Source organism: Notamacropus eugenii, chromosome 3 (assembly GCF_028372415.1).
Source record: "Notamacropus eugenii isolate mMacEug1 chromosome 3, mMacEug1.pri_v2, whole genome shotgun sequence".
Lineage (NCBI taxonomy): Eukaryota > Metazoa > Chordata > Mammalia > Diprotodontia > Macropodidae > Notamacropus > Notamacropus eugenii.
In genome coordinates, this window is record NC_092874.1 from 293,738,599 (window position 1) to 293,766,164 (window position 27,566).

The 27,566-nt window shown below is 42.1% G+C and overlaps 1 protein-coding gene across 1 annotated transcript in view; it reads right to left on the bottom strand.

The window, feature by feature from the left end:
• The window catches only part of CACNG2 (calcium voltage-gated channel auxiliary subunit gamma 2), a 154,313-nt gene extending 136,828 nt beyond the window's left edge, over positions 1–17,485 (bottom strand). The window contains exon 1 of the mRNA XM_072650602.1: positions 17,385–17,485. Coding sequence (XP_072506703.1) covers positions 17,385–17,485 — 101 coding nt within the window. The remainder of the gene's footprint in view (positions 1–17,384) is intronic.
• Between the last annotated feature and the right edge of the window lie 10,081 nt (positions 17,486–27,566).

Here is a 27,566-nt window from a genome sequence, read left to right on the forward strand (position 1 = left end):
GTCCTATTCACCCCAGTCTCCTGATAGCTCTGGAGGGAAGACATCCCAATATGGAGATGTATGAGAAGGAGAACAAAGGCACTTGGCACGTGGTGTGGCTGTACACAGGAAAAGGGGTCAATAGTTATTTAGTCAGCCTGCAAAGAGAAACTGCATCGTGGCTAAGGAAGGCGATAATTCCCCCCACAATGAGGTCTCAGCCAGTGCACCTGGGGTTCTGGGCATAATTCTTGGCACTCTGATTAGCAGCTGACAGGCTGCACACAAAGTTGAAGGAGTTCAGAAACTAGTGAATCGCGTGTCAGTAGGGACTTTTTTTTTTTATGAGGAGTGGGGCTCCATACAGTGAAAAGGAAAATGGACTAAGAGTTAAAGGACCAATGTCTAAATTGGATGCTGCCAGTCTCTACTTGTGGGCAGTCATTTGACCTCCCTGGGCCTCAGTTTCCTCTTCTGCAAAATGACAAGGTTGGACTTAATGACCTCTGAGGTCCCTTGTGCTCTACAACTAGGATTCTGTGAACCTCTGATGAAGGGATAGGATTCCTAAATCTGTCTGTCCACCTAGCCCAAACGATAGGTATAGAAATTGAGGTATAAATGTAGTTCTTCTAGGGAGGAAGTGGAAGGAGATTGGAATCATGCATAAGTATGTGAAGGGCATAGCAACAGGATTGTGGACATCTCTACTTCCTAAGCAGTCATGAGGGGTGTGTGTGTGTGTGTGTGTGTGTGTGTGTGTGTGTGTGTGTGGCCTTGACTGTCATTGGGATTATGCTTCAAAGTGAGGGATTGAGGAGGGATTTTTTAAAGAGTAGAATTATAGGCTCATAAAATGAAGGGATCCCCTAAAACGTCTAGTGACTAGTCTCTCTAATTCTACAGAGAAGGAAACTGAGACCCAGGGGGTTAAATGGTTTGCCTCAGGTTACTCAGTGGTAGAGTTGGGCTCGAATCCCTTAGATCAGTGGTTTAAAAACAAAACACCTTTAATTATATTTAACTTACAAATTAAATATATTCAGCCAGACATTGAAGTAGCCTACCCCTGGGGAGTTAGAGCTCCCAGATTCAATTTCCACCTTTGATGTTTATTACCTGTGTGACATTGGGCTACTCGTTTAACTTTTGTGAGACTTAGTTTCCTCATCTGTAAAATGAGAAGGCATAAATTCTGAGGCATCTTTCATATCTAGATTTATGGTCCTTTAGCATCTGCCACTTACTGCCTGAGGGACCTTGGGGAAAATCATTTCATTTCTCTTAGCCTCAGTTTCCCTACCTGTGTGTATCAAGTGAAATAACACAAAGCACTGTGAAAACTTTAAAACTAGGTATAAAACTAGTTATTTGTTGTTCTTATTATTCCTTCATTTTATAGATGAGAAAATGGAATCCCAGAGAGATTAAATAATTTCCCGAAGAGCCACACAGCTAGTAAGGGACCAAAGGTGTCTCCTCTGACACCCAGATGCCTCAAGATGAGCCTTAGGACTCACCCTTCCAGTCCTGATGTACTATGACACATCAGTAATACCCCATTCCTTCCCCCCCCTCCCCCCCCCCCCCCCCCCCCGCCCCGCCAGGGATTGTTGATCAATGGTACCTTATGCTCATTCAGTCTCTGTCACTATCCAGGTGGAATCAAGTTAAAAGCGTCATTAAGGTCAGGTTCAAAAGGAGGAATGGGAATCAGAAAATGAGAACAAGCAGCCTGAAAGGAGGTCCCTGAGGGAAGAAGCCACTTTGCCTTAGTTGTTGGGCATTATAGTACTTCCAAGGTGGAAGGGACTTCAGAATTTCTCTACTTTGCACCTCTTCTTTCACCCCTGCCACTCCATAGCCTGGAAGTATTAAACCCTTCTCCACCTCCCTGACAAAGTGGCTACCCAGCCTGCAGTTGGGATCCTCCAGTCTCTGGGACCTTAATACTTCCACATCCATTATAAAGTGATGGAGCTGAAACATGTCCTAGAGGTGATCCGATCCAACTCCCTGTTTTACTAATAAAGTGAGACTCAGAATGCCAACAGATTTTCTCTGAGCTAGTCTGTTGCTGACCCAGGTTCCTGGTCTAGTGCCCTTCTCACTCTGATACACAGTTACATCTCATCTGGTGTAATGTAAACTTGAGGAAAGGACACAGCATGATGCAGGGAATGGAGAGGGGGCCTTGAAGCTAAAAGACTTGAGTAAAATTTTGCCTCTGATTCTCACTGACTATATGACTCTGGACAAGTCATTTTGTCTCCAAGCAGCTTCTGAGAATATGAGTTTAGAGGAGGTGCTGACCTGTATCGGCAGGGTGAGTTTCCTTGCCTCAGAATGCCCTAGATCAACGAGATCTCAGGACCAACTTTGTCCTTGAGAGCAGTAATATTTCATTTTTTGTCTGTGTCACCTGGCAGATCATAGGCATTTAATAATGGCTGGCTAAATAATTATTTATTTTTAAATAAACGAATGAATGTGTGTATGAATCTGTGTACGTTTTCTGTTCCCTATTCCCATCCTGAACCAATAGACTGTAAGTTTCTTGAAGAGAACAATTGTTTCATTGTATTGCTCTTTGCATCATCAGTGTTTAGTGCAGTGTTTAGCATATAGTAGGGGCCTTGTAATTGGCTGCTAAGTGATTACCTTGCAGAAATATGGGGATGCTTCTTGCTTGGGATCTGAACCACCAATCCCTGACTAGAAAAGATAGAGGATGTCTAAGCTGGAAGGGACCTTAGACGAAATCTAATTTAATCCTTACATGTACACCTCCCCCTGCTCTGCCTCCAGGTAGCATCCCTCATTAGTGGTTTCCTATCCCTCAATAGGAAACCTCCATCACTGGAACAGAACCTGCTACCTTCCCATCTCCTTCAGGACCTGACAGCTGCCCTGGGTCTCCCAATGCTCAGTGTGTGGTACTTCTATCCACAAGTAGCCCTTGCATGTAAAAATCTCCTTCCTTTCTCTTGATGCATGAAAAAAAATCATGCCTTTTCTGCCCCAAAGAGAAAGAAGGAGACTTTCCCTTTGACTCCGTTATTAAACCCACAGTCTGTTCTTTCTCTGGTCATTAGTCACTGGCTAACAGCCTTTAAGATCTGGTTGTTCTAATTATTTGTCAGCAAAATCTTATGATGATATCTGGCCCTAGTGGGTTTTATGGATTAAAAAAATTGCATACACACATATACACATACATGTGAACACACATGTATATATTAAGTGTATTGAATAACACACCCATGTTTTTATGTCTCAGGATGCCAGATGAGAAAGTTGATGTGGCCCTGATAGGTTCTCCTGCAAGTCAAGTAGTTTTGTTGTTTCATTAGGGGACAGAATTAAGGAACGGGAGCAGCTAGGAAGGGAGAATAGTTGTGCCTGGATCAAATCTTTTTAACAGCCTTGAGATGATGATGAGGGTGACTTTCTTTCTGAATCCCCTCCTGAGTTACTTAGGTTCCCCTTCTCCCCCTTCTGATACTGGATCAAATGAAATAATGCATTTAAAGGGTTCAACAACACTAACACAACACGTATGTTGTGTTAACACAATGCACCATGTATGCTGTGTTAACTCATCATAACATATATGCTGTGTTAACACAACACGTATGTTGTACTAACACAACAATGTATGTCATGATTTTTTTCTTATCAGCTTGTGAAATTGGGAAGTCAGAACCAGTACAGCATATGAGTAAAAAGGACCCTGCTGTTCAGACTAACCAGCTGGATGAATATGTAGGCTAGTATGAAGGAGGACTTGGTAGGCTGAGGAAGACAGGAGCTCAAAGAAATTAAAGAAAGAAGAAAAGAATTCATACACAAATATATTTATAGCACCTCTTTTTATGGTATCCAAGTATTGGAAACTAACAGGGTACCTAGTTAGGTGAAATAATGGACTTGGAGTCAAGACCTGAATTCAAATCCTACCTCAGATAGTGTGTGATCCTTGGCAACTCACTTAACTTCTGTCTGCCTAGGTTTTCTAATCTGTAAGTAGGGGATAAGAACAACACCTCAAAAAGGGTGATTTGGAGGATCAGAGGAGCTAATATTTAAATGCTTTGCAAACGTTAAAGCAGTCTGTAATTTATTATTGTTATTATTATGGAATGATTGAACAAACTGTGATATGTGAACATAATGGAATATTATTGTGCCATAGGAAAGAGATCATTTCAAAGGAAACTGGGAAAGCCAATGGAGCAGAATAAGAACAATTTATACAATCTTAACATTACAGAGAAAGACACCTTAAAAAGACTTTAGAACTCCAATGAACACTATATCTATATCTATGCATCTATGTATCTATGTAACTGTCTGTCTGTCTATCTATCTATCTATCTATCTATCTATCTATCTATCTATCTATCTATCATCTATCTGTCTGTCTGTCTGTCTATCTGTCTGTCTGTCTATCTATCTATCTATCTATCTATCTATCTATCTATCTATCTATCTATCATGAGTCCAAAAGAATGGAGATGAAACTTACTATTCCTCTCCTGCCAGAGAGGAGATAAACCTTAAAGGAAGAAAGAAACATTTATTTTCAGATATGGTTAATGTGGCAATTTGTTTTGCTGAATTGCACATGTATGTTTTGAGGGTTTTATTTATCTTTTAAAGATTTTTTTTTTTTGCTCAATGGAGTAATGAGAGGGACACATTAATAAAAGAAAAAAAGAAAATTAAAAAAGTTTAGGGACCTCTGATGACTAAATTATTCATAGAAGAGTAGATGATCCAAACTGGGAGACTTAGAAGAGACAATGTCAGAGGAGGGAGGGACTTTACAACATGGAATTTCAGAGAAGGGAGGGACTTTAGGACATAGATTGTCAAAGTTGGGGCAGGGGTAGCACATGGCATATTAGAGAAGATACTTTAGAGACCATCTAGTCCAACGTCCTCATTCCCACATGGGGAAACTGAAGCCTAGAAATAGGAAATGACTTATCATCATACACATCTAACTAGTAACTAGGTGGAAATTCCAGCACTTGAACCCAGCTCTAGACTTCCTCCTTTACATCAACTCTAGACATATTTTCCCTTTCCTTTCCTTATTTTCTTCCCCTTTCACTTCTTCTCTCCCTTCTTTCTTCTTTCTTCTCCATTGCTGTCTACCTCCTTCATTTTCTTTCTTTTTTCTACCTCTGTCTCACTCCTGTTCTCCTTTATCTGTCTTTCTTCCCTTCTTTCTCTCTTCTGACTTTTCCTTTTATGCTCTCATCTTTATTTCTCTTCCTCAATCTTTTCTTTTCCCATTCCTTATCTTTCTATTTATTTCTCTCCCTATCATGTTCCCTCTTTTTCATTCTCCCTTTTCTTCCCTCCTTCCCTTCCTTTCCTTTCTTCCCTTTTTCCCTTCCTCTCTTTCACCTCTTCATTACCTCCTTCTCTTCTTCCTCTTCCATCTGTAGGCTCCTTTCTCCCTTCTTTTTTCTTCTCTCCTTTTTTCATCCCTCTCTCTCCTTGTCTTCCTCCCTCCTTCTCTCTCTCCCTCCCTTTTCCTCTTCTTTCCTTTCTTTCTTTCTTCCTTCCTCTAAATTAAAACCAACAAATTACCCATGAACATTTCTGCAATTAGACTACAGCAAACGGAGACAGAGATGAGCGAGATAGCATCTATTTAGAGGCATCTGCAGAGGTTTGTCAGAGAACATTCATCCTTATTCCATGCATCTTCTCTACCATCTTTGCTTTAAATTGTGCCAATGGATATTCAGCTAGAGACTGAATTTTTCTCTCAGTCCTTTCATTCTCTAACATATTACAATGTAAGTCCACCCTTCTTCCTCACATTGTCTTTGTTATTTTATTAGAAAGTAAAAAAAAAAATGATGTTTTCACCGCACTTGCTTCTTTTGTCTAATTTAGTGTCAAATTTCTCTAATGACATAAACTGAAAGCTGTCTTGTGGCACAAGGGAAATCATTTTACTGATTTCAATTCAATCCACGACTTGAAAAATTCAACAGCATTGCATGGTTTGCATCTAGAATCAGAGATTTTAGTGATGGAAAGAAGCTTAGACTTTAATCTAACTCCCTCATTTTACAGAGGAGGAAACTGAGGCTCAGGGAGAGGATGTGATTTGGCCCAGGTCACACAGTCATTAAGTAACAGTGCTCAGATTCAAATCCAGATAGAAAAATCATTGATCACCATTTTAGAGCTGGAAGAGACCTCAGAGCCACCTAATCCAGCCCCCTCGTTTAATACACTGGGAAACTGAGGTTGAGAGGACAATGGATTTCAGTGTCATATAGGAGCATAGGTATAGAGTTGGAGGGAATCATAGAGGTGGCTTAATCCAACCCCCTCATGTGACAGATGATGAGAAATAAGTGATTGTCTAAAGCTGTACAAATTAATAGTAATAATGTTAAAAGTCTTTAAGTAGCAAATTAAAGTTTACAAAGCACTTTGCAAACTTTTTTTTTTTTTGGTTTGAACCCTTCAACAGTTCTGTGAGGTGGGTATTACAGACATTACTCCTATTTTGCAGATCGAGCAGCTGAAGCTCAGAATGTTTAAATGATTGCTCAGTGTCACACAGCTAGAGAGGGGCTTCACACCGAGGTCTTCCTTGTCCATTATGCCATCCAGTCCCTTGTCCATTATACCATGCTACCCATCAATGACTAAATTGTATAGATAGACTCTCAAACACAAGATGATGAATTTATAGCAGGAGGGGACTTTATCTCCCCCTCATTTTATAAAGGAATTGTCCAAAAAAGTTATATGACTTGCCCAGCATCAAAAGGGCATGCTGGACTTTGACTGGCATGATCTGACTTCACACCCACCACTCACCCACTCCTCCACATGCCCCTCACACCCTGATCTTATTTTTTTGACTTTACATGAAACCCTGGAATTAATCTAATCTAATCCTCTCATTTTATGCCTGAGAAACTCAGGCCCAGAGAAGCAAAATAATTTACTCAAGGACACACAGCTAGGTGGGACCAGAACCTTGATTTCCTGACCCCTGGTCCAGTACTCTTTGAATTTAGGGACATTTTCAGATAGACCCATGTGATATTTTGTGGTGGAATGAAGGGGAAACTGAGTGAGTTCTTTGTGTGAGTAGGGTTAAGGAATTAGAGAGGCCTTGCACCCAAGCAGGTCCAGTGTTGGAAATGGAAGGGGAAAATACCAATCAGAGAGAAGTAGCACTTGGGACATTCAGGGCCCTGTGAGGAGGGTGGGGGCATTGGAGGAACCCTGTCTCAGAATGTGGGTTGGAACAAAGATAGCAGATAGACTTTAGGAAAAGGAGGAAGTGCTCTAATACTGACTGGGAGTCAGCTTGGTGGGGAGGTGGTCTCAGAGCCAGACAGACCTGAATTCCCAATCTGAACACAAGTTGGCTTAACCTCTCAGCAGCAGGGAAACTTTTTAAGACTCGGCTGCAGAGAAGGTGCAGTCCTGACTTGGTGGGAAGTTTCCTCATCTGAGAATTCCCTATATGAGTGAAATTATAGGTCTAGCCCCTGCTCTTCCTTGACAAGTGCCATTTCTACAGTGTCTTCTGCCTCATGGAGTAGACAACCACTTACATTTTTGTAATATATTAAGGCAATGATTATACTTCCATTTTAAAGAGAGAATTGAAGCCTCAAGGGATGAAGTGACCTCCTGAAGGTCACATGGTAAAAAAAGACTTGAATCTTTTGACTCCAAGACCAATAGGACTCTTTCTACTCTCCCTATATCGATATCAGTCAATAAGCAACTATTAAGCACATCTATGAGTCAGGGGCAGATGAGGTGACTTGGAATCAGGAAGACTCATCTCCATGAGTTCACTTACTACCTGTGTGACCTGGGGCAAGTCTCTTAATACTGTTTGCCTCAGTTCCTCATCTGTAAAAATGAGCTGGAGAAAGAAATGGCAAACCACTCCAGTATCTTTGCTAAGAAAACCCCAAAATGGGGTCACGAAGAGTTGGACACGACTGAAACAAATGAACAACTGCAAAATCCTGGGCTAGATACTGGGCATCCAGAAACATAAGTGTGAAGCAATTCCTATGCTAAGAGCTTCCATTCACAAGTAAGTGAATCCAAAGTACATATGAAGTAATTTGTGTGTGTGTGTGGGAAAGGTTCTAGCAGCTGATACAGACTTCATGTGAGAGAAGGCATTTGAAGAAAATTCAATCAATCAGCCAATCAAAAAGCACTTATTAAACCTTTACTATGTGCCAGGTGCAGTGCCAGGCACTGGGGATAAACAGATGAAAGGAAATACTCCTTGCTTTCAAGGGGAGACGAGTATATACAAATATAGACATAGGGACGAGAAATGTGATTTTATTGGTATAGGGAACTCCCAATGAAAAAATAGCTCCCCGTATCAGAGCAGGCTGACCTCTTCTCAGCTCCTTAATATTTTAGAATTGTCAAGCATCAAGAAGTCAAGGAATTTGCTCCTCAGGTCACACTGACAGCAAGTGTCAGAGGCAGGACTATGAACCCATGTCTTCCTCCTTTTTGGCCAGCTTTCTATCCACTGTGGCACCCTGACTTTCATGTTGTGCAAGATATATACAAAATGAATGTGAAGTAATTTCAGGGAATCGAGGGATCTCTAAATTCCCCTCTAGTTCTGAATCTATGAGCCTAAGTGCCCAGAACAGATCAAGCCTGATTTTCATGGAGTTATAGCTCAGGTGGAGAAAGTTTTCCATGTGATGCATCAGAACTAGAAAGGATGACAGTTACAGGCTAGGTTTGAGGTTCATTGTTAAGAACCATGAGTGTAAGCCCAGCTAGAGGGACTGCTTTGGTTCTACCACCAACAATGAATGTAGTGGAAACCTGGAAGAACTGTGACTGCATTGTGGCATGATGTCTGGGGCAGGCATTGAATCTGGGGTCAAAGGATTTAGATCCGTATCTCAGCTCTGCCATTTGCTAACTGTGTGACTTCAGATAAGTCACTTCTCCTCTCTGGGCTTGTATCAAATTATGGTATTTGTGCTAGAAGTGCATCTTGTTCTGGTCCACCTGACTCCCTTTCCCTTCTAATCAGTATAGTAAGTTTATAATAAGTTTATAAGTATATAAACACATAAAGTATATAAAAGTTTATAGTAAGTATAAGTAGCCAGTATAAAGAGGGCAATAGCAAGAAATTGGATTGCAAAGGGGAACTTTCTAGTCCTGTACAAACCATCCCAAAGATCAGAGGAGCATCAGCTACAAATTGTATCATATATTAACCAAAGTTCACCTTCTGGTAATAGGTACTGAATCAGGAGAAGCTACCTAGGCACTGCTGTCCTGTGGCTCTGATCCTATGATATGTAAATCTCAGACAAATTCCAGACCTCCATAGCAGAACATCAAAAAGATGCTGATGCTCTAAAACCAATAATATTGAGATGATTTGGATTTGTTAATGAACTAACCCCAAGGTGGCACAGATAAGAGTCAGTCTTTTCCCCCCAAACCCTTTAAAATTGAAACCTCAAACTCTTGCCCTTCTGCCTCTCAACCCTCTTTCATCTCTATCAGACTCATGTTGCCTAGCACTCCAACTATAATCCATGGTCTACCTCTTTCCGTTTTCTTTCCCCTTCCCCATGCTACCTGCTTTCCACCACCACTCCATCCCCTGTTCACACACCATCTGCCTCTGTACTCTTTGGCCACTTATTTCTTGTTTTTTGTCCCTCTGTGTTAAAATACAATTGCCTCCCCATTTCCCACTGCCAGTTATGATCTTTTCTGGAAAGTTTCCAAAGAACTAGATGTTCCTGACCCCCATTTTCATAAATTATCAATTCAGGATTGGATGAGACGATCTTTCATATTCCTCTGATTCTAAAGCATGGAGTGGAGCAGCTGGGGATATTAGCTGGAATGATGTGTAGTTAGAGCCATGAAACAAGATGGCCTGTGTCAGGTTGGGACTGATGTTCACTGGACTATCTCAAGAGAGAAAGGGTCAAAGCTATGGCAGCAGAGCTCTATAGACCAGAGAGACCTTGGTGAAGCTCAGTGGTGAGCATAGGATCCTAAAAAAGGAGTTCATAAAGATGCCTATTGACACATGCTTTGATCTGCCAGGTCAACATCATTCCATGTAAGCTCTGCCTGGAGGGACTGGTTGAGTCCACTAGGACTTGAGTGAAGGGTAAGTTATAGGTCAACTCTAAAGCTCTTGGAAAAAAGTTTCTTGTTGGGTTGGAAGAAAAAAAATGGGAGTTTTAGATTTTAGTTGTATTGGGGGATAGCATGGAGTAATACTAGATTGAGGTCAGAGGATATAGACCCAAATCCTGGTTTTGGTACTTCCTGAAAGTGATAGGCAAATCACAGACTCTCTGGGCCTCAAGTTTCCTCAAATAGAAAATGTGAGATTATCTGTCAGATCTATGGATAGGGGAAGAGTTCATGACTAACAGGAGATAGATTTGTAAGAGGTAAAACAGGTAATTTTGATTACATAAAATTTAAAAGTTTTTAAACAAACAAAAGCAATACAGCTCAAATTAGAAGAATAGCAGGAAACTGGGAAAATTTGCATCAAGTTTCTCTGATAAATATCCAGTTTTTCAAACATACAGAGAACTGAGTCAAATTTATAAAAATAAGAGCCTTTCCCCAACTGATAAGTGGCCAAAAGATCTGAAAAGGTAGTTTTCAGCAGAAGAAATCAAAGCTATCAATAGTAATATGAAAACATTCTCTTATCACTAATTATTAGAGAAATGCAAATTAAAACAACTCCAAGGTATCACATCATAGTCATCAGTTTGACTAAAATGACAGAAAAGGAAAATGACAAGTGTTGGAGGAGATGTGGGAAAATAAGTACAGTAATGCACTGTTGTTGGAACTATGAACCAGTCCAGAGAATAATGTATAATATGCCCAAAGGGCTATAAAACTGTGCCTACCCTTTGACCTAGCAATACCACTACTAGTTCTATACTCCAAGAAGATCAAATACAAAGAAAAAGCACCCATATACACAGAAGTATGTATAGCAGCTCTCTTTGTGGAGGCAAAGAATTGAAAACTGAGGCGATGCCCATCAACTGGGGAATGGCTGAACAAGTTAAAGTATATGCATGTCATGCAATACTATTGTGTATAAGAAATAAAGGGAATGGCTTCAGAAAAAACCTGGGAAGACTTATATGAACTGATGCAGAGTAAAGTGAGCAGAACCAGGAGACCAACCTAAACAATCATAACAATATTGTAAAGATAATGAACTGTGCAAGACTTAGTAATGCCAATTAATGCCGTGATCCATTGTGAATTCAAAGAATTCGTGATATAAAATGCTAGCCACCTCTACATGCAAAACTGATGGATTCAGAGTGTAGGTTGAAGCATTTTCATTCTTTTCCTTATTTTTCTTGCCTTTTTTTCTGAACATGGCTAACATGGGAATATGCTTTATATATTTTCATATGCATGATGGGTATCACATTTCTTACCTTCTCAATGAATGGGAAAGAGGTGTAGGTTGGGAAAGAATTTGGAACTGAAAATAAAAATAAAATAAAAAAATTGAGGACTGGACTAAATGATTTCTCAGTCTCCTTTTAACTTCAAATTCAAGATTTTTATCAAGGAAGATTTCACTACTCCCAACATTGCTACCCTACCTTGAACTTTCTGTTCTTTTTCTGAGAAGAGAACAAGGTATGTTAGAAAGAGAACTGAACTCGAAGCAAAAAGCTCTGGATCTAACTCTGGGTCCCAATAATTACTCATTGATTGACCTTGAGCAAGTTACTAAACCTCTCTGGACTTCAGTTTCCCCTTCTGGAAAGTAGAAGTCATGATACTTGAAGCTTCCTTCCTGAGGACTGCTCTGAGGTCAGTTCTTTGTAAACCAGAAAAAAACATTATAGAAAATCCTGAATTTATATGTTATTATTGATTGCCTTTTTGAAACCTGAGATCCTATGGAATTCCTCATGCCAGTTGTAAAGGGAAGCAGATGAGATGGTCACTTTTTCTCTGGGGCAGTGCATGTGGGTGCTTTCCTGTGCTATCTTTCTTTTGATTATATCTCTTCACATCAGCCACTTCTGGGCTGTCTAGCTCCTTATGCCACACTGTTTTTGTATGGTATAAGAATGGATTCATAACAAACAAATTTTCTTTTTTCCTTTTGGAAAAAGAAAAGTCAAAGGACTTCATTCCTGTCAGGGAAAACTCAGCGTAGAAAATTCCGTCAGTAACATAGATCAGCTCCACCTCTAGCCATTGCAAATAATGGCAAATACCTAATAATAATAACTAGTATTTATAAAGCACTTACTATGTACCTTAGCTAGGCACTATGCCAAGTGCTTTACAAATATTATTCACAACAACCCTGAGAGGCAGGTACTATTCTTAGTCTCATTTTATGGTTGAGGAAACTGAGGTGAACAAAGGTGAAATGACTTGCTTAGCATCACACAGCCACTAAATGTGCAAGGCTGAATTTGAGCTCAGGTATACCTGACTCAGACCCATTGCACTACAGTCATTTGCCCAGAATCTCGCAGCTAATATGTGTTAGAGAAAGAACATGAGCCCAGGCCTTTCTGACTTTAAGATCACCTCTTGCTACCTTGACATACTGTTTCTTACTAGTTTTAAATTGGTTTTTTTTTTAAGGAAGCAAAAAGCAAATGAACACTTTCATTTCTATTTCTCCACCCACTATTTTCTATCGCTGGCCTCATTCATTTTTTTATATCACGATGGTAGCATGGAGCAATCAGTGTTCACTACCTTTCTGAACTTCTGAATCAACCAGTCAACAAATATTTATTGAGGGCCTACTGTGTTAAAGTCCTGAAAGGAGAGTTAAATTATCCTGTGGTGCAAAATAGCTAATAAGCTTTGAAGGCCAGTGAGCAATTTCAATAGCTATGCTTAATAATAATTATTGTTATTATCTATACCTATAGGGAAAAATGGTTGGGAAAAGCTGTCAGTTTCACTGAAATGGAAATAGCTCCATGGTTTCCTCCTCCAGAAGTAAGAGTGAACTGAGTTCATTGGTCTCCAGAGCAGGGGAACCATGGGTCCAAAGGAACTCAGAGAAGAAAATTTGGTAAAAATAGGGAGAAAAGCAACATTCTTCTTCAAAGGGAGTGAAGCCTTTGAAAGGTTGGCAGGGATGCTTTGACAGAGGGACAAGTGTATGTCTGTGTGAGGGGGGTGGTATGGAAAGAGAAGCAGCTGTCAGGCTAAATGCTCAAAATCTTCAGCACAGTGGAATTTAACAGTGCTGAGAGAGAAAATGCCTTTTTTTTCCCACCCCGAGCAAGGCTACGAGAAGAGAAAGAGACAGAGACAGAGATAGAAAAACAAGAGAGATGGAAAGAGACAGAGAGATAGAGAAAGAGAACCAGAGGTAGAGATAGAACTTTTGACATAGAGATGAAGAGAGATAGAGATAGATGGGACAGAGGAATACAGAGACAGAGAGATACAGAGAGCAGGGAGGAGAGGGAGAAAGGAAGAGACAAGAAGGAAGTGACTGAAAATTTCATGTCATACTTAATCTCATTTAAAGAGTAGTCCTTTCTCTTTACTGGTAAGGAGTATCTCTGGGAAGAATGCTGGGATCCATGAAATGAAAAGGGAAAGGTCAGAAAAGAACAAAGAGGTTTTTTCCCACCAGAGAAGACATTTTCTTAGGTGATCTACCAGGTTACTACACCGAGCACAGAAAGGAATGGGGGGTGGGGGTGGGGGTGGATGGAGAGGGAAGAGAAAGACATCCTGATGCCTAGATGTAGCTGGCTTAGATCAGAACTACTGCCTCTTTCATTGCCTTCCTCTCCCCCTCATGACAGTTTCCTGAAAAGTTCAAGAGCTTCTCATCTGATACATTTATGCTACCTATGGTCCATATTCCTAACCCAACTCATCCTCTTCTCTGAAAGTAGACTCATGTAATGCAGCACATACACACACATGTGTTGACTTAGGGAGCCAAAGAAGACTCTCCAACTGAACCTCAAGCCATCTATGAGATTGCTTTTTTGTGTTAAGATCTGAAATCCTTGGCTCCCTCTATGTATTACTTTCCTTCCAAGGATCATCTGAACAGGTGGCTATGTTGCTTGCAAATCTTCAGCAGACCCATTAATTTCAGAGATAGTAACTGGGACAAGGAAGTTCTCCTGAGCTTCTGCATCAGAAAGAGAAAAAGAAAAATCTCACTAGCTTGACTAAAAACCATAGAGTGGAAGACATCGGAAATAGCATAAAGTTGATTTTCTCTTATGAACTCTTGGTGAGGATTTTGAAATACGTTCGCAATTCCTTGGTGGGGGGGGGGGGGGGGACAGAGGATTTTTTGGATGTACGATTTAGTTAAGGAATGTTCAGTACTGGAAAAGGAGAAACACTGATTTCTTCGAAGAGTGGTTCTATTTAAAATAGTCCAAAATAAACAACCTAAACAACCAACTAAGAAAAATGCCATATTCACTCACTCCAACCTCTGTGATCAAGCTAATTCCTTGGTTCCAAGGCTACCTTCTTGTTCCTCCACCACCTCTCCAATGTGCTGAGTGTGGTCTAGCACCTTGGGAAGCCCTGTTGGATTAGAGGCCTGGGCAATTACCAGCATGGTTCTGGCCCTGTGCACCCCACCCTTCCTTCCTCTGCATTTGGCCACAAGTGGGATGAGGATGATGGCAGCTCCAAGAGACTGTGACTGGATGCCAGGCAGAGCACGGCGTCCCTAAGGCAGTGGTGCTTGAGTCTTCCACCCTCCCCCAGTGCTGTGAAGAGGGGGGGTCTTGCAGGGGCCAAGCCCACTGCTTCTGTCTGCATCTCACGCCCCTTTTGCAGTGTTGCCAGTCAGAACCTCTTTGCGGATGATTCAGAGGGAGTGTGGATGACTTGGGAGAGACTTCAAGCCAATACATTTGGAAATGGGGGCAACAGAAAGAGCAGATTTTTAATTAAAATATCTTTTTCTCTTTTTAATGCACAAATAATAAACCTAAGTTGCCCCCAGGTCCCTGGCCCTTCAGGGAACTATAAAATACTTTAAAGATGCAGTACTTAGCCTTGGCAATTGGAACCCTTAAAGTAACATCTATTTGTGCAGACAGACTCATTTCAGAGTTTCTCTCCCCCCCTCAGATTATGCCATTTCTTTCCTTTTTCCCAGCCTAGCCTACCTGTCTCCCTCTGTCTAACTTCAATCCAAGGCAAACAAACTACAAATATGCTACTTTCCCTAAAGCCACCGTAATTCCTTCTGCTAGCTTTCTCTTTTGGTAGCTAAGGGTGCCATCGATGTTCAATTAAGGCGAAGCCTGGTCACTGTTAATGACTAGCTGCATGAAAAGCTCTTCTCCCCCCCTCCCCATTACCCCCTCCTCCAGGGGGTGTGTGTGCATGCGGCTTTCAAAGCTCCCCGATTAATTTCCTGATATTGATTTTCTGGCTTGAGGCTGGCATATAGTATGCAGGAGAGAACTCCGCTGCAGAAAACGGTAACAAGCAGAGGCTTAGATTGAGAAAGGGCACCGAATGCAGTATGCGTCAAACAGACCATCGCTCAATGAAGTCACTTAGCTATTCAAAACATGTTCAGCCATCACTCAACCGTTTGCACCAAGAAGGGGGAAGGGGGCGGGGGCGGGGGAGGGTCACAGAGAAGGGGGCTGGATTCACGCGGCTTCCCGGACAAGACCAATTCCAAAGAGCAGTTTTGCTGAGACGCTAGGACTGGAGCGGCCTTTTTCCTCCCACTTCGCTCTTCTTTTACACCCATTGCCTGCTTGCGGACCCCGCACCCCACCCCCGCTGCCTCTCAGCTCCCCGAATCACCAGCCCGGGGAGAAAAGCTATTCTGCAGCAGTGACCCACTCAACACTTTTCTCTTCAAAGCAGCCCCCCTCTCTCCCCTCCCCTCCATCCAGTCTTCAGATCAGCAAAACGGTGCTTAGGTTTTGAACACACACGCAGAGGTTTGGATTTCTCTGGGTACATAACTGTAGCTTGCAGACACACACACACACACACACACACACACTTACACACACAAACATACTCAACCCCCTAGTCTATTTCTCAATGCAGATTGTATGACCTGCGGGAATGTTTTCCATGTACAACTGTGTGCCTGTTCCCAGTGCCCAGGCTTGCATCTGTGTTCTGTACTGCCAGTCCTTATGGCCACAGACCACCCCACTCCACAACACACATACACACACACACACACACACACACACGCACACTCCAATGGCACTACAAAATGACACGTTGAAAGGCAAACTGCTGACACTCCCGCCCCCAGTTCTTCACCTCCCCCCACCTCCCTTCCCTTTGCCCCCGCCCCCTTCCACAATGTCTGATTTCAGGATGTGGCTGCAATGCTGAAATCTCGCCTTGTTTCTAGCTATCAGACATGTCAATCTCGGTGGAAGTGAATTCTGCTCTCTCGAACAGAGCCGGAGGTGAATTACTGCTCAACAGAACTTGGGCTTATATTCTGCGAGAGACTTATTTATTTTTAGGTTTTTGTCAGCATTAGCGAGGCCACACACACACACACACACACACATACACACACACAACCACCTCCAACAATCGGGCCCGTTCATAGACATTACGAAATTCTCTTGAACTCTGTATGAAATGGGGGAAATCTGGAGGATATGCCGAGCAAGGCTTCTTAGAAACCACAGAATGATGGAAGAAAGAGGGAAGGTTTGCAGGTCAAGACGTGCTTGGGACTTTATTATTTTATGGGGGGGGGGGGGGAGGAGGACAGAGGTAAAGAAAGGAGAGGCAGAGTGCTTTTTGAACCTCTTTTCATGAAAATAGGACGAGCGAACAAGGAAAGAATTGTTTCTATATTACAGACAGCTTAAAGCCAAACGGATCTTTCCTTTCCTTCCTTCCCCAGGCAGTGACAACCCAGAACCCAGAGCGGCGGCTCACCCAGACGCTTTTGTAGCGGCTCCCTTGTTGTTTTCACTAGACATAGATTATTCCAATGAGGAGATTGGGGAGAGGGGAGGGAGGGAGAGAGGAAAGAGTAGAGTATGGGTTTCTCTGAGCGCTTTCCTTCTAACTAACCCAACCAACCTTGATCCAAGGCAGGCGGAAGGAATGAAGTAAGAAAATGGTGGAATGTGCAGGGATTTATTTGGAGGAGGGTAGGGAGGGGTGGGAAAGAGAGAGAAAATAAACGGGGGTGGGGTGAAGGGTGGGAAGGAGGAGGGTGGGAGGAGATCCGGATTCCAATACCTTCCAGGCAGCAGGTTCTCCATAATCCAGAATGGGTCATGACTTCTTCGTTCTTTTTGCTGGTTTCATTCTCACTGACACTTTTAGTTTTGCAAACCCCTCTGGAGTACAGCCAGTAGTCGGTCCCCACAGCTATGGTCATCAGGCTGAAGGCAGCGAAAGCACCAACGGTGGTTAAAAGCATCTGAACACCTCTGTCAAACAGCCCCATAATTCTTCATTATATAAATACCCCAAACTGACTTCGGGTTCTTGGGAGTGAGTGTGTGTGTGTGTGTGTGTGTGCGTGTGTGTGTATCAAATCAAAGAATAATAACTCCACTAAGAATATAATGGGTACATGTGTGTATAGATTATATAGAATATAAAAAAGGGAGGTAAGAAAGCCCAAGGGAAAACTGTAAATTATAAAGACCACACGGGAGGAGAGGCTTGCCTTTTGAGATCAGAGACTGTTCCAGTTGCAGTATCAAAAAGAAAAAGAAAAGAAAAAGAAAAAAGAAAGAAAAGGAAAAAAATAAAAAAGACACCCCCCCACCCCCCCAAAAGGAGATGCCTTAATCCCTTTTCCTAAAATTCTGGTCTCCAGTTTCCATATGTGATAGCTAATTTGGAGATGGCTTCCACAGGTTCATCCTTAACACAATCTCTCATGACCAGGACCTAGACAGTTAGAGATGGTTAGAGCTGGGATGCAACCTTCCGTCTTGGTGCTAAGCTCTGCAGCCTGCGCCATGAAAATCCAGTTATCTTTCTTGGGGGTCGCTTGGCTCTCGCTTTCTCAAACCAGACTGCCTAGTATACGGTAAGCCCTTGATTTCAGCTGAACAGGTGCGGAGCTCTTGCCTTCCATGGCTGTCCCCCGGGCAGCAGCAGCGGCGGTGGCGGCAGCGGACGGCGGCGGCGGCAACAGCAGCAGCGGACGGAAGCGGTAGCAGCCGCGACAGCGGGAGCACCCTCGAGAGCGATTTTTTTCTTTGTAGCGGTCGGTAAATCTTGTTTAAAGTGGGGGAGGGAAAAGGGGGGGGGGTCTTCTGGAGAATTGAGACGGATTTCCCTCCCCAGATCCAAGAAGCTCCTGGAAATAAGGGGACAACTGTCTCGCTGCTGCAGGATTTGCCAACCGGCTTTTTTTTCTTTCTTTGGACTCCCCCTCCCCACCCCCCTACTCTGGCTCCCCTTCTTCCTGGCTCTCCCACCTACTGCATTAACGTGGTGCTGAACTGGACAGCTCCCCTGCGCCGATTACTCCGCGGTGCTGGAGAACAGCTCCTTTGCCTCTTGCCCGGGATGCTGCTGGGAAACAGGGCTGGGGGGGGAGGGGGGGTGGGGAGGGGGAGGGGGGACGGGAGGGGAGGGGAGGGAACAAGAGCTTTCCTGCCTAGATCCTTTCCCTCCAGTATCTCCAGTACGATAGTAACCCTACTCTGCTCCAAGGAGGAGGAAGGGAGGGGGAGAGGGGCGATTTAGCCTTCCTTCTTATCCTTTTCAGTTTTTACCCAGTTTCCAAATCCTGGAATGATTGCGCCCTTAGGCTCCAGAGGCTTAGAGAAAGGCGTAGCTAGAGATGGCTTTCTCTCTCTTTCTCTCTCTCTCTCTCTCTCTCTCTCATACACACACACACACACACACACACACACACACACACACACACACACACACTATTTCTCTATCCCCATCCCCCACCCCAGTCTTTCTTCAGCCCAGCCTCCTTCTTATCCCAGCCATACGTGCCCTGAGCTCTAGATACTACCCTCAGATCAGACTCAGAGCGGCATTACCAAAAAACAAAAAACAAAAAACAAAACCCAAACCCAACAACAACAAAAAACCCAAAACAAAACAAAGCCAAACTTCAATCAGTTGCTTCTCTGTCCAGTAGGCGATGAAAACATGGATGAGTAGTTGCAAACATGATCTAAACACAGTGAATATTTCCACATCAGTATTTTCAATTTTTTGCAATTTAGACATCTCTCTGCCCCTCTCCCCCCAAATTGCTCCTCACTAATTTCCTTGTGTCTTTCTGACCATGGTGTGTTCTTCTTTGGCTGTGTGTCTGTCTTTGTAGCTTTCTGTGAAATCCCAAATCTTTCTCCCACAAGCAGACATTTTGGAAAGATTATTCATGAAGAGTGTTGGGGGAGAATGGCTCTTAAAAGAAAATGTATTTTTATTTTAAGCATAAATATGCTCGTAGGAAGCTGGTTGGGAATCTGACTCCACAGTCATTAAGAGTATTCTAAGTTTCTCATGTCATTCATAATCCAGATTCAAGAGTAGAGAAAAATCTTGCAGTCCAAACCTCCAGGCATGTCACAGCACTTTCTCTCCTCAGCAGGATCATTAGGCTGGGCTAATTACAAAAGTCCCCTGATCTTCTTCTATGTGCAACTTTTCATTAATGTAACCTCGGGGGAGGGAGGAGGAACAGAAGAGAGGGAGAGAGAGAGAGAGAGAGAGAGAGAGAGAGAGAGAGAGAGAGAGAGAGAGAGAGAGAGAGAGGAGAGGAGAGCATATTTAATTCCTGCTGCTGCTCAATTAATATTTCTTTGATCATTTCTACAGTTAAGAGGACAAACAAACAGAAGGGTCACTGTTGTGGCTAGAGAGGGATGTAAATGGACTAAAACAGCCGAAGAGTTTAAGACAACTGCAATTTCATAACTCTTATCTTTCTACTCTTGCTTCTCTCATTTCCTCCTCCTCACCGCCCCCCGCCCCACCTTTGCTGTCTCTTGAGGTCACATGTACCAGGCAATCTCTGTTTATAAAGTAGGAGTGAATTAGAAAGAGATTTTGTGTGGTGTAATATTCTTTCCCTGTGAGATCTTGCCTGTCTCCAGTTCACTTTTGTGTTAATCTGCAAAGATTGTTGGATGGTTTTGCATGTAGTTTTAACTGTCTCCAGAGCTCCTTCTTAACTGACTACCTGTTTCTTCCCTCTGCCTGATACATTCTCAGTCACACTTGTTTCCCCTTCCTCTTGAAGCTCAACACCAATAGAAAGAAAAGTAGAGTTTCTTAGTCCTTTTCAGAAGTCTCCAAACAGGCTCTTTCTAAATATACTTTTGTAAAGAATCCAGGACTGTGTACATATAGTCAGAAAACTTGAGTTCAAATCCTGGGTCTGATACTTATTGGTGGCATGACCTTGAGTAAATCTTCTTCCTCCCATAGGCCATATTTTCCTTATGTGATAAATCAGAAATGATGGGGGTGGGGTGGGGAGGGGAGAGGTTGGATTAGATAATCTATGCGGTTCTTTCCAGCTCTAGATTTATAGTCTTTAAAGTTCTAGATTTCAGCATTTTTCTCTAAGTAACAATGAGGATTGTCGGTACCATAGTGTCTTCACTACAATCCTGAGAGCACAAGAATTATTATACTTATTGCCTCTATAACCTTGGCCAAATCACTTAGCTTTTCTGGGTCTCAGTCATCTCACCTGTAGATGAGGGCACTGAACTAGATGGCTCTGAAGTTCCTTCTAGGTATAATTCTAGAACTCTACGATTTTCTTTATATGGAGGAGGAAACAGGTTTGAAGAATTGGAATGACTTGTCCTTGGTCCTGAAGCAGTTACTGACTGGCATCAAGGGGATTGGAAGGCCTAGTTTCTATTTGCTAAGACCAAAGGGTCTCTCACAGTACTAAGAACTTTCAGGTAAAAGAGAATATTTGGCAGACTAATGTTGTTGTTGTTGTTGTTTTTCCCAGGAGGGGAGGAGAGATCTCTATCCCAAGGAAGGTCCTGCAAGCTTCAAGGCAAGGTCATCCTTACACAACAGACTATCTAGGCTTCAGACAATTATCTTTCTCACCCCTAACCACTGAGGGGAAAAGGAGCAGGTGCATAATAGAAGTGTAGATTTAAGGCTGGAAGGAATTTTAGATCTTATGATTTAGTCCTCTTATTTTGCATATGAGGACACTGATTCTCAGAGTGAACGTGTCATACACAGACACACAGGTCCTCTGATTCTCAGTTACTCTACTATTTCGATCAGGACAAAGGGTCCTGGGTATGATCATGGGCAGGACAATCCATTGTTGTGGCCTGTGGGCTGGATGGATTGACCACTGGACACAGAGTCAGAAAAAAGGGTGCTACAGTGGACAGAGAGAACCTTGGATTTGTACTAGCTTAATAGCTGTGTGATCTTGATCAAGTTGCTTTTCTCTGGGCCTCAGTTTCCTTAGTTGTAAATTGAGGCAGTTGGACAAGATGAACCCTTTGTATAGTCCCTCCTAGTTCTGACTCTGTAATCTTTGTACCTAGGCCCCCTTCACTAGCTGTGAGACTTTAGGTCTGCTCACTTTTTGGAACCTCAGTCTCCTCATCTGTAAGATGGGGCTAATAATCTGCAAGGCACTTTCAAGGAAAGTGAATTTTGCAGATCTTAAAGTGCTATAGTGTTGGGAGCAGATATTATTATAATTAGCGTTACCAATGTGATGACTTTGTCTTATTTCAGCCCATGGCATTTTGGTCAGATGAGGGCCAGGATGACAAACTCAAAATGCAGATTATAGAAAGGTAACTCACCACATGTTGTTGAAGAAGAACTAGAGAAGCCACAAGTTCTGAGGTCTAGGACTTTAGTTCTGACTCACTCACTAATGTGTGTAATCCACTATAGTGGAAAGGACAATGCATTTGGAGTCAGAGGACCTGAGTTCAAATTCCATTTCTTCCACTTCCTAGTAGTGTGGGACCTTGGGTAAGTTACTTCACATTTCTGGGCTTGTTTCTTCATCTGTGAAATGAGGAGTTTGGATAAGTTACCTTGGGGCCAACTTCTAGCTCCACATTTATGATTCTATGATTCCCTCCTTGGGACTTAGTTTCCTTAAACAAGGCATTCTCTATAGTCCTTTACTAGCCATAAAGTTTTGTGACTCTAGGGTACCTTCTTGCTCTTAGATTCTATGAAGTCAAGATCTCTTCCAACTTCTATGATTCTAAGATTCTAGGCCCCAGAGGAAAGGGTAGAGGGAGGCAGAGATGCTGAATGGGAGTCTCTGGAGATGCCATGAGAAGCAGAAATTTTCACTAGTCTTTTCAGACCCTTCCCTGACCCCCAGCCTTGGTATGGCTAGAGAAGAGTGGTGAGTATTCTGGCCTAATTACTACTGTTGTTCAGTTGTGTCTGACTCTTTGTGACCCCACAGACCACAGCACTCCAGGTCCTTCTGTCCTCTACTATCTTTAGAAGTCTGTCCAACCTCATGGCCATTGCTTCCATGACACCACCTATCCTCATTCTCTGATGTTCCCTTTTCCTTTTGCCTTCAATCTTTCTCAGCATCGGGGTCTTTTCCAATGAGTCCCATCTTCTCATTATGTGGATAAAGTATTTAAGCTTCAGCTTTAGTGTCTGACTTTCCAGGGTATTACCTGAATTAATTTCTTTAAGTATTAACTGATTTGATCTCCTTGCTGTCCAAGGGACTCTCAGAAGTCTACAGCAACACAATTTGAAAGCGTTGATGGTGTAGTACTCAGTTTTCCTCACAATCCAACTCTCACGGTCATATGTTGCTACTGGAAAAACCATAGCTTTGACTATATGGATCTTAGTCAGCAAGGTGATGTCTCTGGTTTTTAGTATGCTAACCCTATCTGAAGCAAATTCTCATATGTTGACAAGGGGATTTTCAGTCTATCCTAGCATCCACTGCTCATGGAATCCTAAGCATCCTCCAAATATACTGTGAGGTAGGATGGAGAAGTCAGAGGACAAAAAGGCCCCCAGGAAGGAGTCTAGGATGGGAGAGAAGACAGGAATTCAATAAAGAGAAATTCACCAAGCTTTAGGGTTGGAACCTCCATATGACAGCAATCTGAGGTGGTTGTGGGAAGAGAGGGCTGGAACTGGGGAAGTCAAAGCGTGGGTGGTTTTGACCTGGAAGCAGATGGGAGGATATTTCAAGATGTCTTGCTTCATAGAATTGCTGGCCCCTGGAAGGACTACAAATCTCTGTTTGGAGCTGCTACTCCCCCATTCAGGGAATTGTGTTCCTGGTTATGGGTCTCTTTCACTTCAAAGGATTCATTGGCTCCCATTGATCAAAACCTGGGGCTCAGGACCTGGCATTCAGATCCCTGGGAACAAACTGCCTTTCTCTGAAACTCACTCTTGACTTAAGTCAAACCAAGGTCTGCTCCCCAGATGCACACTGCACTTTCCCACCTCCCTACCTTTGCCTTGTTTCCTATGCTCACAGCTAGGACATCTTCCCCACTTAGCCTGTTCAAAGCTTTTTTTTTTTTGAGCATGTGTGGTCTCAATGTGTAATTTCATGACTGTGAGGAGTCTCCTTGGGTGTAATCTCCTTCCACTTACCTTTGCATGAATTTTGTCATTTTGAAATTTTTTGAGAGTTGCCTGAGATGTAATAATAAAAGCTAACATTTGGATAGCACTCTAATATTTGCAAAGCACTTTATATATTATTTCATTTAATCTTCCCAATACCCTTGTAAAGAAGATGCTTTTATCACCTCCATTTTGCAGATGAAGAAACCGAGGGTAAAAGAGCTTATATGACATGTCCAGAGTCACACAATGTCAGAGCAGGATCCAAATTCATCTTCCTGGAAAGTTGAGGACTTGGGGACATGGCCTAACTGTCTCAGGTGAAAGTAACTTGCCCAAGATTGCACAAGTCATATATGAACTGATGCTGAGGGAAGTGACCAAGAGCAGGAGAACATTAACATTAATAGCTACATTGTATGATGACACCTTCACAGACTTATCTCTTCTCAGCAGTGCAAGGATCTAAGACAATTCCAAAAGATTCATGATGGAAATTGTAATCCACTTCCAGAGAAAGAGCTTTGGAGTCTAAATGCAGATCAAAGCATATTATTTGCTCTCTTTATTTTTTTGTTTTTTCTTTCTTGTGGTTTCTTCCATTGATTCTAACACATAACCTGCCATTTGGGGATGGGGGAGGGGAGAGATGGGGAGGAAATTTGGAACTCATAATCTTGTGGAAATGATTGCTGAAAACTAAAAATAAAAAAGTCAGTGTGTAGCAGAAGTGGGATTTGAATTCAGCTGTTCCTGACTCCAAGGCTGGCCATGGCTCTCTCTGATGTTAAATTCTTATTCGACTTTAAGTCCTAACTTAAATGATGCCTCTTCCAGGAAGCCTTTCAAGATCCTCACTGACAGCTTCTCCACTTGGACCTCATAAAGCATGAATGCCTTTATCGAGTATTATGTGTCTTAGAATCATTTTTTTATCTCATCCTTCTTATAGACTGTCTATAAGGACAGGTACCTTTTTCTTTACTTTCATTGACTAATGTAGTGCTTGACACTGTAGCAAGAACTTAATGCATGCTTGCTGTATGAAGGAATGTCTCTCTCTCTCTCTCTCTCTCTCTCTCTCTCTGTCCCTCTCTGTCTGTCTCTCTCTGTCCCTCTCTGTCTGTCCCTAATGATCTCTATCTCTGTCCCTCTCTGTCTGTCCCTAATGATCTCTGTCTATCTCTGTCCCTCTCTGTCTGTCTGTCTCTCCCCCAAGGGAATGCAGTTATGATGGACAGGAATCTCTAGTGCAATTGAACTGGGGTGTCAGAAGACCTGTGTTCCTGTCTCTGCTCTGTTCATAATTATCTGGGTGTGTGACCATGGTCAAGTTTCTAAACATCACTAAGCCTTAGTCTTGTCCTCTTTAAAATGGTAAGAAGACACTCCTTACTCTGCTTACTTCAGAGAGGATGTATGGCTCACGTTTAGAAAACCACTCAAAAGTTTGCAAATGTATTATTTCATTTGATCTCCACAACATCACCATGAGGTAGGTGCTATTAGTATTTATGTTTTACAGATAAAGAAACTGAGATTCATAATTGACTTGTCCAGGGTCACAAAGCTAGAAAATATCTAATATAGGATTTGAACCCAGACCTTCTTAGTTCTAAGACCAGAATTTTGTCATGTAGCTTTCTGGAGAGGAGAGTACTTTATTGTGAGGCATTCTTATCACCAAAATATATGAATCAGAATCACAGAATATTAGAATGCAAAAGGGACTTTAGAGGTCATCTAGTCTAATTCTTCATTTTTTAGGGATGAGGAAACTAGGCCTGAAGTGGGGGAAGTGACTGACCCAAGGTCACCCAGGGAGTAAGGAGGGAAGTCATACATAAAAAAGTAAAAAACTCCTCCTCCTACTTTTTCCTGCCCTGAACAAGTTCAAGAAATTGTAGGATTTAGAGTTGTAAGGGACCTCAGAGATTATTTCACTCAGCTTGCTCATTTTTCAGGTGAGCCACAGATTATATGACCACCCAAGTTCGTACAGATGGCACATAGCAGAGCTATGCTTTGAATCCAGGTCCTCTAACTCTGGATCTCATGTTCCTTTCAGTACAACTCACATAAAGTAACATATATTTTATAGTTTGAGGAAGAGAGAGAGACACATACACAGAGAGACAGAGAGATGAAGAGATAGAGTCAGAGACAGAGAAAGAGATAGAGAGAGACAGAGAGAGATGGGGTAGGGAGAAGGGGAGAGAGAAAGAGACAAAGGGAGGAGAAGAAAAGATAGAAAGAGACATAGAGAGAGAAAGAGAAAGAGAGAAAAGGAGAGACAAAGAAAAAGACACGCAGAGACAGATGGGAGAGATACACACAGAAGGAGAGACAGATGGGGAAAAGAGAGACAGACAGGAGAAAGAGAGAGAGAGAGAGAGGGAGACAGAGAGAGAGAGAGAGAGAGAGAGAGAGAGAGAGAGAGAGAGAGAGAGAGAGAGAGGGAGGGAGGGAGGGAGGTAGAGATCAGTGAGGACAGAAATGTTTTTACCTGACTTTGAGTAGCTGATATCATTCAAGTTTTGATGGAAAGGTAGACACAGGTAGCCTATTTTCAAGAATAAGATATGGGAAGTGAAAAGGCTTTTTCTCCCAAAAGGCAAAATTGCTGAGTGAGAGCGAAGGAACAGACAGACAAGATAAGCAGAGAAAGGGAGGCTGGGAATCAGGATGTTTAAAGTGGAATGGGCCCCCAGAGAATTAGATTTATTTTATTTTTTTCAATTTGTTTCTGAAAGTAAACAAGGAGACTGTGGATGAGGTGTGTGATTCTGAAGAGGCACCAAGATCTTGGCTGCGGAGCTGGAAGGGATGTCATTGAGTTCAAACTCCTCATTTTACTAAGGAGGTAAATGAAGCCCAGAGACATGCTTTGCCCAAGGTTACACAGGGAGCAGATAATTGGTCTTCCCCCTTTCTTGTGGTGAACTTAACAGCTATTAACAAACCCAAACAATTCAATATAAAAGCACAAGAAAGAGGATTGTAGACAAAACCATGAACTTGTTAGTGTACCTTGTTTTTTTTTAAAGAAATATGTAAATATATAATACATAATAACAGGTAGATATAAATATATAATTTCTATATCTGTAACAAATTGTTCTATTTGTTTGTCCTACACTTTTTGGTTTTCCTCTGTGAATTTTAAAATGTTTTATTGATGACACACTTTTTTGCCATAACCATTACCAGCTTCCCTTCCCCACTATAGAAGACGTCTCTTATAATATCAAACAAAACAGATCTACCCATTTGCTATGCTTAAGAATGCACAGCTCCTTCTTCCCTCTAGTCTTTCCATTGCCTGCCCAGAGGTGGAAGGTATGTCTCAGCAACATGGCATATTCTATAGTCATGACTGATAGCTATTTTGATTAGAGTTCTGAAGTTTTGCAAAGTTGTTTTCCTTTGAATTATTATTGTGGATCTGTTCATTTCACTCTACAGCAGTTCATATAGATGTTTCTAGATTTCTGTGAATCTATCTCATTTCTTATGGTACAATAATATTCCATTATATTAATATACCACTATTTGACTAGCCTTTAATGGGCATCTATTTGTTTCCCCTAGTTCTTTGCTACAACAAAAAAATGCTGCTACAAATATTCCTCTATGAGTCATTGAGAACCACCTTGCGGTGTTTGCCTAATAGTAGTATCTCTGGGTTAAATGGTATGCCCAGTTTAGTGACTTTTGGGGTATAGTTACAAATTATTTTCCAGAATGAGTAATCCAATTTACAGTTCCACCAATAATGCATTAGTGTGCCTCTCAAGAGCAAGGATTTAAAATCCAGGTCCTTTCAATACAGAATCAGGACTCTTTCCATGCATAATGTGGCTTCTGAATGATGAGGAGCCAAAATGAGGAGAAACAGAAAATGATATTCACATCACATAAAGACCAGTTGAAACAACTAGCTTAGATCTGAAAATGGCTCAACTTGG